The sequence below is a fragment of the Lagopus muta genome, chromosome 5 (genome assembly GCF_023343835.1).
Source record: "Lagopus muta isolate bLagMut1 chromosome 5, bLagMut1 primary, whole genome shotgun sequence".
In the NCBI taxonomy this organism is placed as follows: domain Eukaryota; kingdom Metazoa; phylum Chordata; class Aves; order Galliformes; family Phasianidae; genus Lagopus; species Lagopus muta.
Window position 1 is genome coordinate 32,191,200 of NC_064437.1, and position 18,487 is coordinate 32,209,686.

The 18,487-nt window shown below is 42.1% G+C and overlaps 1 protein-coding gene across 9 annotated transcripts in view; it reads right to left on the reverse strand.

Annotated features, from left to right (window-relative positions):
• PCDH15 (protocadherin related 15) overlaps positions 1–18,487 on the reverse strand; it is a 678,253-nt gene that overhangs the window by 31,578 nt on the left and 628,188 nt on the right. For all 9 annotated transcript variants that reach the window (XR_007376985.1, XM_048944599.1, XM_048944600.1 and 6 more), the window contains 2 exons: positions 15,482–15,697; positions 11,496–11,584 (listed from right to left, as the gene is read on the reverse strand). Coding sequence is in view for 8 of the 9 variants with exons in the window: in XM_048944599.1 (XP_048800556.1) it covers positions 11,496–11,584; positions 15,482–15,697 (305 nt within the window). In the remaining variant the exon portion in view is untranslated. The remainder of the gene's footprint in view (positions 1–11,495; positions 11,585–15,481; positions 15,698–18,487) is intronic.

An 18,487-nucleotide genomic window follows, 5' to 3' on the forward strand; every position in this document is an offset into this window, starting at 1 on the left:
GCAGAATGTCCCTCCAAACAAAGAAATCTGATGTTGTCATGCTGAAGTGTCTGTGGTACGTCTGCAGAAGCAAAATGTCAATGGTGCAAGGACATCACTGAGCACCTGACAAGTTTCTGCACAGACAGCAAGCACACTTGAGCCTCAGATATGGGATTTTATAGGGAAGTTATGCTTGTAACTCACTGCTGATCTAACGGGCAATTTTAAAAAGGGCAGTATCTTACTGTAGTTAAAACATGTAGTATTTCCTTCCAACTTGTCTGATCTGCTGCTCCGATGGGGCCTGTGAAACCTGCTGAGCTCCTGTAGCAGACTGCTTCTGTGTACCTGCACCACTGCTTATCCAACCACGAGGAGATGCAGTGGTATTATTACAGCTCAGCTGTACATGCTTCAAGTTCTGTATGCAGCAAGCAGAACTGGTGCTCCCATCAAGACCAGCTGGGGCGAACAGGAGAGATGGTGGGGAGCCAAACTGCAGTAAGAATGGATGGAGCCAGGAGGAGAATGGAAAGCTGTTAAGACAGTGATATTAGGAGAGCTTTTTCCACAGCTGTTGGGCACAGATAGAATTAATGCCAAAGGAAATGGGAAAATCACCCTTCCATGCTGACATGCTGATGTGGGAAGGTTTACAAACTGGGGCTGAGAAGGGCAGCCCACAGAGAGCTATATAAACAAGGGCATAAAATCAAATATCATCAATGTTGGATACAAGGGCAAAAAACAGGCAGAAATAAATAAGAGAGGCTGGAAGTCTCTTAATTCCATCAGAACTATGAACTGTTGAGGAAGTGCAGTGTTTCTGGGCTAATTTATGTGATAGACTTAGGATGCAAGAGCAAGGGAATGAGAGGGAGCACACTGCCTGGTGCACCCAAGATGCATGCTCTAGGGTGCAGAGGAAGACCAATCTCATACAAAAAGCTACTACAGAATCATAGAATCACCAAGGTTGGGAAATACCTCCAAGATCATCCATTCCAACCATCTACCTACCACCGATATTTCCCACTAATCCATGCCCCTAGGTACAAAATCTAAATGTTTTTTGAACACTTCCATGGTTGCTGACTCCACCACCTCCTTGGGCAGCCCGTTCCAGCACCTGACCACTCTCATAGAGAAAAAGTATTTCCTAATGTCCAACCGGAAGCTCCCCTGGTGCAATGTGAGGCCATTTCCCCTAGAAGCCACTTGTTTGTTTTACACAAAATCATTTGCAGTGGCTGAGGTTACTTTACCAACAGCTTGTAACTTTGCACAACCACTGATGCATGTTTATCCACTCCCTTACTCTGCTCTTCACGTGAAAATTTAGCACACCATTTAGACAGAAACATTTCCCCAAGATTTTGAAAGACACAAATCTGTCAGACACAGGTCCTCTTCTCTCTCCATAATGAATAAACACAATTAGTGTAGAGCCATTTTCGTAGTGATAACAGAAGCAGCAAGAAGCAGACAGGCTCGCACAGAGCTGGCTGACCAGTGCCCTGCTGCACGCCTGCAGTTCGCAGATACGGTAAACTCTTCCCATCTCTGCCTCTGGCACACGTGTAACTGGCAGCCAGGACACTAACCTGTCACAGCCACCTGAATAACAACAACTCTGCCAGGTAAATCTTGACAGAACAAATCCCTAAACATTAGGTGAGCACGAGGGATTAAAGAAACCATAAGCTGTCTTTAGAATGGTGTTTTGCACACGGATTCACAAAGAGCAAGTCCATAAAACGGCTGCTTTCTCCTCCCCCCCCCTCCCCCATTAGTATTCAATCCTCTTTTGGTACTGAAAGGGAGTTTGCTATTGCTTCCTTGCACACAACTATTATTTCCCCAACACAAAACAGCCTGTAAAGCTGGATGGTTCTAATGTCAGGTCACTTCTGGCAGAACTCGGTAATAAAATTCCCTCTCACAAATTCCTGGCATGGCTTCTGCTGGAATTCATTGCCACTGAGAATAGCTTTTAATAATTCAAATTGGAGAACAAAGAACAGACTACTATCAGACTTAGGCACACTGCAGCTGTTGGCTTTAACTGGCATCACAAGACACACCACAGTGTGGTGGAGCATCAGTAAGATTTCATCTGAAACACACAAACTGCATGTTTAGGTTGAAATATATAAAAAATACACTGAGGACTGAATAGCAACAATTAAAGACTGCACTTAAAGACAGGGCAGTTCCCAGTGAAGTTGTTTTATAAGTCATTCACTTCAGCTTGCATGCCAACAAACCTGACTAGGTGGTCAGCTCCATCCAATACTTGTCAGAAGGCCAGTTTTTAAAATGCTTGAAGCTGCAACAGCATGTGCAGTTCTATAGTGTTTATTAGTCAAAGTTTGATTAAAATTCACCTCTTCCTTCTTAATGCAATGAGAATTGCAATCGTCTCTCCACAGTGGTGTGCATGAGTGGTAGAACCAAAAATTAAGTGGCAAAGATGCCTTCCTACTGTTCTAACTTCATTTAGCTCTGCAGATACACTGCAATGAAAATAAGTTCCTCCCTGTTCATCTTCATTACTACTGCCATTCAAATTCCCATCAGCAATGCCTATGGACTGAAAGGAAGGACAAGAGGATTTTCATTGTTACTGAGGACACAGTATGGCCTTAAATATTCAGGGAACTCAAATATGGTCCACCACAGATCTGTTGGTTTCTTATGCAGCATTCTGCTTCTTGGAATGCTTCAGAAACCAGAAGGTCCAATCCTGAAGCCTGGGAAGCAGCAGCTCCAGGCAGCAGCCAGCACTGTGCATGGTGGGGGTGAGACTGCTGCAGCCCATCCCAGGCTGAGCACAGGGCTGCACCCCAGCATGGGTCCAGCTCACCAGCCATGTCCTGGCATGGGAGAGATCCTGATACAAGACCTGCTGCCAAGAAAGATGTGAAGAACAGGCAAACATAAGGCTCTCTTTAAAGTTTCCTTGGAAACCACTATGAAATTCCACACGAACCAGGTAATCCACCTGAAAACACGGGCTATGGAATCAGCCACATGAGAGCCCCATGGCAATGGCAGCTCTATAAAAGTCACAGTCCTTGCTCAAGACTTGGTAAGGCAGCATCCAGTTTTATAGACCTTTCACTGGCAGAGAAGATGCACAACAGGGTCTGAAAGCACTGTGACATTCCAGACACCCCTGAGCTGGACTGCTCGGCTGTATGCGTGTACTCAGAAGGTGTTCACAAACTGAAGAAACAACTCAGTCTGAAGGATGTTTTAGACTCTTGCCATTACCTCAATGTAATGCTGTGCACAATTTCCTCAGCAGAAAATTCCATGGGAAAAAAAAAGTATATCCGTTCTCTGGCAGTGATAGCCTGCTGTGTTTATTTAGTTTCTGGAGCAGATAAAATTATTTAAGAAATAAAATAAGAATTGTATTTCCTTCAGGATTCTGACATAGCAAGCACTGCAGACTCTGAGCTCTGAGCACTGAAGACCATATAGTGTCTGTAACCTCTAACTGACAATTCTGGCTCCCCACAGTTTCTTAGCAAAACGAATCTAAACTCTTGGCATTTGAAAGTGTAAGTAAATCTGGCAACAAAGCACAGCACAGAGCAGTCAGCTTGTGCTGTTATGCAAAATAAAAAAGCTGGAAATGAGGTTTATTTTGAACCTGAGAATGCTCCTCCTTTGCAAAAAGCTTTTGATAATGATTATTTCTACTGTTCTATCAGACATAATACAAATTAGATACAAAACATGTACCTACGCAGGAAGGAGCACCACTGAGCCAATTTACTCTGCACGTAACAACATTAAATTATTTAGAAAACAACCAAGAGATAATGTCTTTATACCTAGTTACCCTAATCCTATAAAAGCACATTGGGTTCTTGCTCAACATAAAGGAAATTTGCTTTCTTACATATTACTTCAGGTTTTTTTTCTCCTTTTGTGCTCATCATGGATAATCCTGTCCTCCACAAAGCCTACACACGCTCCAGTGTTCTGTTTCAGTATCACTTCCCCCAGCTGCAGGGGGAATATTACACTACATTCAGCCATACAGTAAGACATTCATCCTCACTTCGACCCAAGGACCTATCGTCAGATCCCAGCATAAAAGATTTTTTACTGCTATAGCAAGCAATTTCAAAACAAAGCAGAAATTTATAGATTCATCTGCAAAGTCATGCACTGCATTACAGTGCTTCAGAGAAAATGCATTAGCAGAATGCATTAAACAGCTGATATTCTTGAGGAAGGAGATGGCTGAACCGGTTCTTCTCAGCTGACAGTACTATATGGAAAAGCTAAAGCTGAACAAACCCCAGTCTTTATCATGTAATTTACTAAATGTAGCCTTATCAATTAATTATCCTGATCACAGTGGGAACAAAGATCACCTAAGGAAAGGGCTGATATCTGTAAACCACCATACACTGCAACAACTACATGGTGTCACTCTACAAGCAGTCAAATTTAGAATCATAGAATCATAATGTGCATATGAAACGTAATGCGGTCATTTGGAGGGAACCGTCTAACTAATTTCACTATTTGCTATTTTTGCAATTTACTTGAACGTGAAACAACTCAGTACAGAGAAGTGAAAGGGAAAATGGCAGAGAAAAAGCAGGCCAAAGGACTGGGAATTCTGAACTCAGCTAGCAGCTCCTCAGCTCTCTATTCCAGGAGAGGGAAAAATGCTCTCCAGAGCAATACAGACAGAAAACAAGCTCAAAAGCCCTGATATTACCAGTGCAAGCATTTTGAGAAGTCTGCTTTTGCATAAATACATGCAGGCTGCACTGTCACTTATCTTTAATGAAGTCAAAATACAAAATCACCACCTAGACCATGCTGAAAAAAACAGAAGACAGTGGAAATCTCTTGATATGGCAATGTCAAGGGTTTAGTGTCTAGATACAGTTATTATACAATTGTTACTAAATTGTAAACCAATTAGCTATAGTTGTACCTACGCATTTCTCAGAATAAGGTGATTTCATCAGACTTTTTCCATGAATGAATCCACCACCAAGTTGGAGATTTTCTCCATATGGATGGAAGTCAACTTCCTTCCATTCCATGCTTACTTTTCACTCTACCAAATTAATGGGAAAAGAAAGCTCCCCAAGCAACACTATTTCTAGGGCTTTTGTAGGGCTTAAAACAGCTTTTTGAGAGGAATATCGATGGAGTATTTCATAGAAGACCTCACTGAGCTACCCCCCATTATTCCACTTCAAGGTCATCTTCCATATGTACTGTGCATACAAAGGAAGTGAATGCACATGACATTTCTAACACCTATCAGATGAGAGAAGCCAGAACCCTGAAGGAGAGCCACATGCACATGAATTTTCTTCTAAGCCTCACACCATTTTCTGCCACCTACAGCAGACACAAATAGACCCATCTGAACCACCATAAGTGAAGTGGGTGAAAGAAATGGCAAATCTGACATTGATGTGCAGTCCACAGGATATGCAAAGCTTATTGACAAAATTAAAGCAGCTGGTGGAAAACTGAGGTGCTTATTGAATTATGGCAGGGAATCATGACACACTGGAAATATCAGCTGAAGACATACTCGTTTTACCTCTCAGAAAGTGAAAACTCCTATGCCAAATAGAGAGTGATGTTTTAAATCCTTTCTTCTGAGGTGTATTTCTTGGACCATTAACCAACACACTTCTCAGGCTGTGCTGAGTAAGCCTTTCCAGTGCGAACATACTGAATTATGTATTTCCTAATAGCTTGTAACCACTCTCTAGTGAACGTTACAGGTGGCTGGGGAGAATCTGATGTAACTTGCTCTCCAAAGTTGTTTAAATCATTTTTTTTTTTTTTTTTCTTTTGGCAGGGGGCGGGAAGGGGAAAGATTGCTATAATTTCCAAAATGATCAACTATAAGTTTCTTTAACTTACTAAACCCTCAGTGTATTGCAATTGGTGGTTAATGGTATATTCTCAAAGCTTAATATTTAACAGCACTCCACTGGCATAAAAAGTGACACAAAAGAGCTGAATAACCTCTGGTGTGGCCAATTTTGCTAATGATAGTCTTTTTTATGTTAATGAATTATACCAAATGTTCTCATTTCATAAATTAATGCACCATCTGTGTTGTGGTTTAACTCATCTCTAGTGTGTGAGAACCAAAAGGCTCGTTGTCAACCTCAAAGATAAGATCAGACCATTTTCTCTGACTGGAGAACTGCCTGCTGGAAACTGGAGCTGCCATTTTCCAGGAAATGGATCACCCTCTTGTGATTTTTTTCCCTTGCAACTCATGTACCTGTGCCTGTAAAGCCAAGGTGGGTTTTCCATCCCAATTCCTCATATCTCTCTGCATGGTCATGCAGGTAAAACCACAGATGGTACACGGTGGTGAATCCTCTCTCTCAAGCAGAGGAACACTTACTTCTAATAGCTGAGATTTTGGTATGTACAGGTGGGGAATAAGACATATCATCTTTGAATTGCTGGACCTCCTGGGACAGTTTCTCCATAGCTGAGACACAGGCCTGTAAAGTGGAAGAAAGACAATCTTCATATTGTCAAAGTAACCATAGCCACTTCATCTACTGTTGGATTTTTGTCATCTTTCCAGTTCCGTTGTATCACGGTGCTGGCATACTGTGACGGTGCATTCCATACAATTCTCTGCCACACCAGTCGCATCTGTATCATGTTATCTGGATCCTGGAAGTTGGTATCACCATCCAAATTAATTCCATACATCATCTCCACCACAGCTAGTTCCCTCAAGTACTGATACCTTTCTCCACGGTGGTCCATTTGCCTGAGTTAACTACCAAGTTTTCCTTGGAGGGATATCTTTCCCTTACAGCTGACAAATCACCACCACAAGGTGAAAGACCATGTCCCTTTTCCAATTGCGTTGTCAGCGTCTCTTGCTCTAGAAAGAGATACCAACTGCTTGGCTTCACTGCCCATTAAGTGTAGGCTATTGGTTCCACCAACTCAGCTCTGGAGCAGCCAAGTGGCAATGTGCTCACCTGGACAATGGCCATAATCCTTTCACAGCTCAGTCAAAAGTTGGGTGGTTTAGTTTTCTTCCTTCTGCTTTTGTGATGGCCCCCCTCCATCTTCTTTGTCTTCTCCAAACTTACAAGCTTCTCTCTTTGCAAAAACTTCTGACTTTCATAGACATTTTTTCATCTTGCTTATATGCGCAACAGCAACTGGCACTGGTTGGCTCTCTGTTTGAGCTGTGAGATTCGTCACAGGGGTTGGAGTAACCACAAGACTGGTTGTGAGGATCGTGGTACCTGCCGGGCCCTTCAGAAGGGTTAGAGCAACCACAAGGTCTGTCAAAAAGGTCAGAGCAACTGCAGGATCTGTCGCAGGTGTTGGAGCAGCTGCAGGATCTATCGCAGGTGTTGGAGAAGCTGCAGGGTCCATCACAGGAGCTGGAGGAACCTCAAAGCCCATCACAGCAGTAGGACCAACCACAGGGCTTGCTGAGAGGGTTGGAATGACAGCAGGATCTGTCTCAATGTTTGGAGCAACCATAGGATCTGCTTCAGGAACTGGAGCTTCTGCAGGGTCTATCACAGTTGGAGGACCGTTGCATTGCCATCAGATCCAGAAGTATTCTCTTCCCCTTGAGGATACTGAACAGCATTGAACAGAGCTTGACACGCGTGGGGCAGGCCCAAGAACACTGTAGTGATTTGTGCCTTTTTAGATTGCCAGAGGAACAGTAGACTTTTTACAAATATTCCACTAGATACAGGATTCTGCAGCTGTTCAGAGGTGAAGTTCCAAATCTCTGGGAGTGCCCAGTGCTCTAGGCATCTGCCCATATCATCCCACACCCTCTACCACTCAGAACTACCCTGCGTCAGGGCAGATCTCTGGGTGATATACTTCAATAATAGTTTAATCTTAAACATAACCTGAAAGACATTCATGACACATAGCAATAGGAATATGCTGGTTTGAACACCTGACGGATATTCAGAATTCTCAAGAGCTGTTGTAACTAGCTCTATGGAAAGAAGGAAAAGTGAAAGGGAGGCTGAGGAACTGCTGGAAAGTGTCCTCCACTATCTCCTCCATAGCCAGGCTCCCCGAGGAGAGAAAGCAAAGTATGTAATTACTGATAGTATCAACAATATGGATTCCATAGCCCAAAGATGATTGCAATGCTGAATACATACAAAACAGCAGATTCTCAGCTGCCAATTTTATCACAATACAGGCCAAGGCCATGCAGCATAGCAAAATAAAAACATTAATCCAACCCCATTGACGGGGTTGCAGGAAAAACAAGCAGCAAGCAAGGTGCTACACAATATAGTTCCATGAGAAGACTCCCACAGAGTCCATAAATAGGGAAAAAAATTAACATTGTGACCAGCAATTATCAAACCACCACTACACCCTACATTAACATGCTCTGGCCAAATCTGCTTGGAGCTCCACACTGGGTCAGTGTGGAGTTTGGGTGTAGCCACTGACTTATGCTTTAACCAGGCAGATGGCTCAGCACCACACAGCTGCTCGCTCACTGCCTCCATCCCAGTAGGGTGGGGGAGAGAATTGGAAAAAACAAAGTAGAATTGGTGGATTGAGATAAAACTATTTACTAATATAGAGAAAAGGAAAAGTATTCTTTTTTATTACATATAACTGTTATTATAGTTATGACAAATCACAAAATAAATGTATGTGAAGGTATATAACGAGTGATGCACAAGCAGTTGCTCACCACCCAATGACCAATGCCCAGTAGCCCCCAAGCAGTAGGAGAGATGAACTGCCACCCCCTTCAGAACTCCCTCTGCAACATGTCATATGGTATGAAATATCCCTCTGGACACTTTAAGTCAGCCATCCTCATGCTGTTCCCTCTCAGCTCCCTGGGCCCTTCCTTGTGCATGGCCTTGGCTCTGTACAGCACTGCTTAGCAGCAGCTACAAACATGTTGTGTTATCAGCATTGTTTTTCTCCTAGAACCAAACACAGCATCATGCCAGGCACTCTGAATAAAACAATTCTATCCCAGCTGAACCTAAGACAACCTTAGCTAGTTTAAAAAGCTTTTCAGACAAAGCATTTTTGCCTGAGAAAGTCTCTAACTTATGTTTTTTCCTCTGCCTGCTATTCCATATTGTGCAGCATAACATTACAAATTCCTATTGTTTTGCTTTTATATTCTGCTTAAATAGTTAAAGCCTTTGCAACAATACGGAGAAAACATTCTTATAAACCTGAGGGAGAAGATCAAAGAAATTTGACCACGACAGTGAAACAAATAGGTTTCTATGTGAAAGAGACACGTATGGGAAGAACATCTGAAGCTTTCCATCTCTATCAGTATTTTCAAAAAACAATGTAGCACTTCTTAAACAGTGCTCACATAACTCCTTCTAGCGAAGGTTGTGTTTAAAAACACACCTTTAGAAGTGAAATTCTTACACCATTTTCATTTCCTGGCCTCACAGCATTTGCAGATGTAACGCATTCCCAAGCTAATTTTAAGCATTCAAAAGCTGGCTTTGTAAATTTCATGTTTATTCTCATTCAAAAGCTTCACTCACTGTTTAGTATTTACACAACTGTTAGAGACTTCCATGCGCGAGCACTAAGAACAGCAAAAAACAGTTCTGGAAGATTTCTAATCTGGCAGGAAAGGAATTCTTGGAGCACAGACTGAGGAGCATTGCTCTAGGCTGTTTTCCAAGAGTGTGGCGGGCTTTGCCAGATACTGAGTCCAGGAGGAAAGCATTGAGGGGATGTCCACAGTACAATGTGGGCTCTGAACACTGCTGACATCTGCTGGGAGCTGGAAACAAGCTGTTCCAGTGGTTACAAAAAGAGATTTTTGCAGGGATGAAGAAAGATTGTGAAGATATTAGCTCTGGCTGCTCTTGCTATGCTGCCTGTTCCAGCAATCATGGTCTCAGTCCCCCAACACGTCATGCACTTGACACTCTTCTTTCAAGGCAGGCTTGTGTTACCCCACTTTCATACTGCCCTCTGGAAAAGCTCTAGTTTGCTGGCAGCTCCTTTGGCTGCATGACAATCCAGAACTGGGAGGACTTCAAATGCAGCCTAAATCCAAATTAATGTTCTAAGATCTGTGCTACATTGTGTAGAAACCTGCAGGGCTGAAAGTGCTTGCCTTCTGCACTCAACAAAATGGAAGCCACAAAAGAAATCTATGTAAAGTAAAGCATGCTATGGTGACCTTGAAGGGTTAGGAAAGCGCAGGCCAACTCTTCATATTACTGTAAAGAAAAGATACGCTGTTCTTCATCTGTCCAGTCAACACCAACACTTGACACTTTCTGAAAGCAAAATCTTAGTGTTAAGCAAGCAGACTTGTCTATTATTCATAGCTCCAGGAAGCGGAGTCCCTGTAAGCACATACTATTGCCTGAGCAACTTAACAAGTGCTTCTGATGTTAGAATCGATCAGAGATAAACTGCAAGAAAGACAGAACACGTCCTAAACATCTGGAAGTGAATCCATGGACTATTTTTTCCTAGCCCAATGAAGACTTAAGCCATTTAGACAACAAACTACTTCTTCAGTGAGCGATTCTATCTAAACAGGCTCAAGCTATTTCAAGTTCCATGGAGTTGGTAAAGTATGACAGTAGTCAGGATGGAGCAGATCCATATAAATCTGACAAATACCATTAATCACTGAACTCAGTAATGCCAAAATGTTTGTAACCACCTGTAGCATTTTCTTTCCTACATTGTCCAGTTCATCGTTACATGCCATACATAATATATACAAAATTATATTTGCCTTTTTAAAGGACAGTAGAAATGAAAACCTGGCTCTTGGAAGCTGCTGCTGACATGTATGAGCACTATTAAAACATATTTTACCAAAAGCTTTATTGTTAGCTTCTGAGTACGATAAAATACCACACCTGAACTGTGAGGCACTGATGATTCCAAAGACCTGTCCTCCTCTCCCCCAGCACGTTATATTCAATACAGTGCAATAATAACACCGTTACTGAGTTTTCACTATTATTTTTATGTTATGTTAGTGGTATTCATTCTACCAGAATGAATTTTCTAAACTGTTTTCCCCTGCAGTGATATCACTCAAATAAAATCACACCTGAAGCCATATCACCCCTCAGTAGACACACTGCCTCAGCCTCGTGGAGTCATGCTTCATCCATTTTACATCCCGGATTTTCACCAGTGTACGTTCTGTCACCAGCATTTGGAGGCTCCACCGTGCTCTGAGGGACAGTTCTGAACCTAGTTTGAGCCTGCAAAGCGGGCAAGAATACAAGCAAAGACATGCTTAGCTCTGCCTCCCTCCAGAGGAGGTGCAAATGGTGGGTTTGCAGAGCCAGTGCCATCACCCAGCCTACTGTGACCCACACTAAAACACTTGCTTACTTTCAGGTCTTTTGGCAACAAGTAGATTGTGGCACAAAGGGAGCACTGCTGGCTGAATCTAAACACAAAACCAGTGAGTTGTCTGATATTTGTAGAGTAAGTAAATTGATTACCCTATGAGTTGATCTTTGTTTTGTTCCACAAGGGTGGGAGGAACATTAGAGACGATGACTTGCATATCCAACTGATTGACCACAGAGACCTGGAAACAAAAGAGTGAAATTCAATTGGCACTTCCAAGAGTAACATCCTCTCTGTACAAACAGAATGGAATAATTGCTTTCCTGCCTTCACAGCCATGCACTGATGTACCAACTTCTCATTTAATTACAGAGTAAGAGAGCTGGGAAGTCCTGCTTTGCTTGGCAGCCAGAACCAATAAACTGCAGGCAAATATTTAACCAAAACTGTAACTGGAGATCCACATCAGAATTGTATGCAGCTTTTTGGAAGAAAGTAGTAATTTAGCGTTTACTTACAGGATCATGAATCTCCCACATGCCACATTCAAAATCACTTATTAGCATTACAGCATTTCTGATGACATAACAGGAAAATCCAACTTTGGAAACATGCACCTAGGTAAGTGCTAATACCAGATTAATTCAATTAGATCAAATTATACTTGGTTAGAAAATTGAATTATTGATCTATTTTGAATGAAACCATCAGTGCAAGTATTTCTTTTACCTCAAATTCCTTTAACTTCTCTCTCTATATGGGATAAAAACTCTCAGCTCAGCATTTTCTACCACAAAAAGATGCAACTTCTCTGTTTCTCAATGACAAGTTGGAGCATGAGTGTGTAGAAGGGCCTACAAGTGTATAATACGTTCAGCAGACCTGGCAAACTGCTCCGCATCTAACCATCTAGTTTCTTTGAGCTATGTTTAGTATGATCCCAGGCAAAGACTGCCTTCTGGTGAAATGTGTGCTGGTTTCCTCCTTCTAAAATGTTTGTTTCCTCCTGCAATAGCTCTCTCTTCACAAGCCCAACCAGCTTGCTGTTGACAGCAAACATCACACTCTGTGTACCACCTGTCTATAGAGGATTCCAGAGCTAAATTTGGAAAAGTAAGTAGGACAATGTTAAAACAGATACGTTTAAAAATCAGAGATATTCAACTCCATTCTAACAGAAAGAACAACTTGTGCGCTTTTCAAAAAAGAAGTGTGAGCCCTGCAAGCACTTCAGCAGAGAAGCAGGAATATATTCTCACATCAAACAGCGATTTAAGCTTTGAAGCTTAATTCAACTTTAAATATTCAAATGTTCTTGAAATGTCATCAGATGCACTGATCAGCAGTACAGACTTCTGTGTGAGAAATACAGAATTATAATGAGCTCAAAATAAATCTTAGACTATCGCCATTAAAAGGAACTCTAAAGCAATGAGCAGTTTAATATACTTAACTACATTACACAATTCAAGCAATGGCTGCACTTATTTACTGAGTACTGCATGAATGTAAAACGTCTCTCAAAGCTCAAGGAATCACAATTATGATTTACAAAGGGAAACAGATTTGTGACAAGCTACAGCAAACCAACGGCATGGAACAAAAACCACCGCAGCACTAACTTGTATACTACATGCACTCGTAAAGATTTTCTTTTTTTTTCAATTATAAAACAGCATTAAGCCAGGGAACTATGTCAGGTTTAACTAATGCTGTTCTCAGATAAGCTGTAGGAAGAAACTGTTCCCTTCACTTCCACTTGAGGAGTGGAAACACGCTCAGAGCAGAGGTGGAAGGTGAGAGACAGCGAAAGCCCTTCCTGAGGTGCCACCTTCACTGCTCTGTGGTGGGGGCACAGTTACCTGGGACCATCCAAACCACTCTTCCTCAGAAAGCTTTTGCTGTTCCATAATCCAAGCAAAAAGTCTGGTCCTGCGATGCTAAACAGCAGGTGTCAGCTTAATGCATAAGAGCTGGCAGTCAGCGTGTTCAGATGCCCCCTGTCTATGAGTGTCTGAAGAACACATGCTGAGAAGTAGGAACATTTCAGAATATGTTAAATTAGGAGCAGAGCAAACTGGATGTTTGTGGAAGAGGCTGGAAAGGCATCAAGCCCGTAAGTGTTCTACCTTCGATCACCTGTTTAATTCCTTAGGCACTTTCCCATTTTTTTGAAGGCCAGGCACTGGGGCACTACCTGACTTCTGGGAGTAACTGATGCTGAGTGCTGAATGAGGAAGAGTCCTGTGAAACCACACAAATTCTAACAAACCTTTGATTAAAGATGATACCATAGTAAATATTCACAGTCCAACTTTAATGACTTTAAGTGCTTACTTGCAAACTCATTATGAAGTGTAATTTCCTATTTCTTCCTTTCATCTTGAAGTTATAAGGGAAAACTCCATCATGTAGACCCAAACTGTAGACTGAGGCATCTGACTTTAGCCACCTTGCCAGTCTCAGCTAGCAAAACAGACAGGTAGCCTCTATGTGGAGCAGCCCCTACGGTACAAAGACATTTTACCAGTGGATTTGGTGGTTTATGCTGCTCACAGAACAGTGCCAGCATATGGAGGCACTGTTCTGATCCTGATTCTGGAGAATACCTGGCTCTGCCCAATTCTTTGCTGTTCTGTGCCTTTGGTGTTTCTGTGCCTTTGCCTTCTCCCTATATTGTTCCCAGTGCAATCCTAACTTCTTCCCACACATCTTAGCTCTTTTGCATGTAAGCAATTGATTTAACTTCCCTCATCAACAGGCACTCCTTTAACTTGTACTGAAAGCATTAACACCTTCCAGTCTGCACTCCTGACACTGACACAAGTGTCTCTTGGCAGTGGGTCAAATCCTATCGAACTATGAAGCCCAGAACAGCTTAGTCTGGCTAGAAGGCATCTTTGTGTATGGATCGTATTCAGCAAGAACCTAAACTTTCATGTTAGAATAGTGTCAGTCTGCAATTGCTCAAGAACACTGTGCCAGACTGCCCATCATTCACTTAGGAAACCTAAATACATCTATATATAATAATGAGACAAACGTCACTTCCTAATTTTAATGTCATTACTTTCTGGCTGTATTTGAATCTAGTTTTCCCACACTCATTGCATGAGAATGCCCTGCCATTTTGAGAGGCCAAGCATGAGGACATCATACATTATGCTTATTTGCTCAATTACTGCATAACTCAATACACCAAGTATTATGGCTATCATCTGTATCATTTGACAGTGTTCCCACGAACTAGATAATGTACTTCATCCCTACAACATTATGCTAATATTAATCCAATCCATCATGCTATACGGGCTTTGAAGAAATTAAGCTCTGATGGTTCCTGTGACTGGGCTAAGTCAGTGTCCTTTACTAAGCACAAAAAAGGAAGTCACGGCCTAAAGCTGATGCCATTTTTGAATTGTTGCTTTCCCTGAAAGCTTCAAGTGCAGTTTTAGCCCAAAGTTATTTCCTGCCTCTCTCTTCCAGACATGAACAAGTCATAGCACTCAGAGCCTGTTTGCTCAGCTCTGTGCCTGCCCTGCATGCCAGACAGACATCTAACTGTGACCAAGAAGCTCTGTAGTGACCTTAGCAAAGAACACAGACCAAGTTAGTGAACTTTTACTTGGTTTACTCATTGGGGTTTTAAGACATACTAGGCTCTGCTTCACATATTCTGAATGGGAGCTGAGTGCACCTTGCTGCCTCAGAGAACAGACACAGCAGATCTGTAAGCCGTTGGATATTTGAGCTACCTTATACTTAGAATGCACAATCACTTTATTTTCTGCCATCAGGGTCCTGAATGCCCAGAACATAACTTAACCCATACTTAACACCAACAGCTATAATTTAAACTGAAAATTTAAACTGAAAATCATTAAAAATTGCTCATTGAACAAATAAAATACTGAACACCATGTCTGGTGTGGTAACTGAGATCAGCAACTCTGTCCCGAAATGTGAAGGTATTTCAGACAGGCATAAAAGCTCCTGATTTAAAAATGAGTTTTATTTCAGTGAGTTGTAAAGATCAAGTACACTGTTTATGGCCTTCCTGTAGGTCTGCTTAGAATTAAGCTTTATGCAGTGTTCAGAATTCATCGCTCTAACAAGATAAAGCTTGGCTCATACTTACAAGTACGTCTGCTTTGCTGCTCAGTCCTTTTCCGTAATCATCAGTCGCAATGACCTGAAACTTGAAATAGGATCTTCTCATATTTTTGAACAGCATAGCAGTTTTTATTAGCCCCGTGTAAGCTTCAATCACAAAACCTTCTTTACCATCCTTGATTGGAGGAATGATGAGCCTGTATTGCATGGCACTGTAATTTCCAGTGTCTTTATCGTCAGCCTAATAGGGAAAAAATAAAAACAAGCACAGGCAAATAAAATAAATATTCACACAAAGAATCATTAACCTTGTCCTTTAAATAAAGTTGCACCTCGGTCCAGCAAATCTTTCCCACTGACGTTTAAAACATCAGATTCCAGAGAGCAGATATTGCTATTACTGTGAATGGTTCATTTAACTCTGCCGCATACAGTTTTGCTTTTCCAGCAATTTCTTTCTCCTCTGTTAACACCAAACTGTTAGAATAAAAATAAAATAAAAGGACTTTCCAGGTCTGCATCAAACTGAAGAGGTAAGAACAGAATAATTCTGAGAAACAGCCACTGTTGAGTTCTTGCTAGCACATATTGAAATAGGAAAGAGAAAATGAGCAATGTACCCACACAGACACATCGTCCCTCTTTTAGAGGCATTCTTCATTCTCATGGATTGAGCACTTATTTTTGGAGTATTTTTATCTGCTTTTTTTTTTTTTTTTTTTTTAGCATCCTAGTACTGTTGCACAACAGACCTGATGGCAGTGCAGGACACAAAGCACTCTCCCACCAGGGAGCTGCTGAGGAAGTAGAACGCAGCACTGGCATCAATGAAGCTGCTACTGGAGCTGTTCTAACCTGGACCTTGTGCCTAACAGCCCTGTGGAGCCTTTCACACCTACCCCATTGCTCCACTCCAAAAGGCAGCACCTGTATTCAGATAAAAGTGTTTCTAAGGACCGTTAGAATGTGTGCCTCATCTAAAAAGAAGTCAGGGAGAAGCAGCTTATTGCTGCTGTACCTTTGCCTACTTGCTGGGCTGGGCACTGCCTCAGCAGCTAGAATGCCTCGGCATCTATTAGATGGCTTTTATTAGGAGACTTTTATGAAATGATAAACACAGCATCTTAAGTCTGCAGCCTCAGTGAGTGTTGGAGGAAAAACATCCTCACCATCAAGAATGGTGCATGTCTTTCTGTATAATGTGTAATTCCACAGGACTGAAAAATAAAATCAATCAAAATCCAGTCAGGGTTTATGTCAGTGTTAAGAGCTTGTTTACCATGATATGCCACCGTCTGTCTGAAAAGCATCATCTGTGCAAGGTCATTATGCCTCAAATAGATGGCCATTAATCATCATTAATTGTTTTCTCACCTTCAAGTGAACAAAATCTGTAAGGTGTGAATTGTTACCAACTCCTATGTTATCTTTATTTCTGGCTAGTTTTCAGGGGTTATCAGTGAGGATGTAAGTCCCTGCAGCACAGTGCATTGCTTTCAGGACACAGCCATTCCAGAGGGGTACCACTGGCCCAAGTGCCAAAAACTGCCTGCACTTTCCACTCTGGCTGCTCTCAGGTGCCACAGAACAGAGAGAGTAACACAGAGCTATGTTGTTATACCCGGCCTCTTTTAGTTGGAGGCAATGAGCACACCAGTGTGCCACAGAACTGCCCAATGCAAGGACTTCCACAATGGCAGTGGTTATCTCACTTAGGGTGAGATTACAAACACTCTGCCTGTGGCAGCCAGGGAACCTGAACAGGCACAAAGTAACATTTGGTACGATGCGTGCAAAACTCCTCATGCGTGCTGCCCAAGAGACAAAAACCATCCTCGGAAATATCTCCATGGGGACACAGAGCAGCCAACCTTTTAAAACAACCACCTCGCTGCTTCCCAGAGCTGCCCTGCAGGGTGGGCACTGTGCCCTTCCAACAACAAGCCAATTTTGGTGCTAAAATGAATGCATTGGATTGCTGCAGTTGAGCAGTGAGCCTACTGTTTTTATTTTTGTAGTAGCAAATTCTACATCAATAGAAGGACATAACTTCTAATTGTTTGCTTCAGTAACAACAGAAATCAATTTCACCTTCAATATTTCACACTTGTGCTACCAAGGACAAACAAATTTGGACCTAAATTAAGGTATCAGTATGACAGGCACGGACACTACATAAGTCATTCTTTCTGAATAAATGGCATGACACTGCTGCAATTGCTTGGAAGAAATGCCGCTGAGTTTAGTGAATGAAACCTTATACAGTACAGACATTTTCAACTTTTAAGCATGCGGTGGTTTGAATCCTGCAGCTCAGGCCCCCAAGGCTGGTAGAAAGGCTGCAGGTTCAATTTTTGGAAGCAAGGAGAACTTAGTGGCACTCCAGAGAAACAGCCTCAGCATCATTAAAATTCTGGCTATTCCAATGCAGAAATCATCTACATGCAGATGAGCAAAGCAGGTGCAGAACTGCCCGAGGAACTTGGAAAAATGATCAGATTCCAATTTCAAATATTCTAACTTTATTATTTTCATTTCCCCCTTCCCCTCCCCCCCCCCCCTTTTTTTTTTTTTAAACCACTACTTCTGCTTAGATCAAACCTAACGATGACTCTGAGCACTGTTCAGCTGTGAGGGACCACCAGAGAGAGCTTGTGAGCTGCTGACATCCATGTACCAACTTCCTTAATACGGAGTAAGGATGTTTGCTATTCTTCTAATTTGTCCTGAAGGTAAATATTTTTGACACTTCATTAGGAGGAGATATATGATGCTTCAAGAGTTGCGTTATGACTGTCAAAGAAGAGAAAGAGCAATACTTAATCTTAATATCATAGCAGTATATCTTCCTCTTGTTATGTGCAGGAAATACAGATGTCTCCCAAATTCTGCTGTGGTTGAGAACTGACAAATATGTATAATCTCAGGAGTCACCATGCCAAACCCTGTGCTCTTGCAGCTGAGCACAGGCATACTCATCGCAATGGAGCTTGGCCAGCATCACCCCATGCAGCCTCCAGCCCTGATCTTT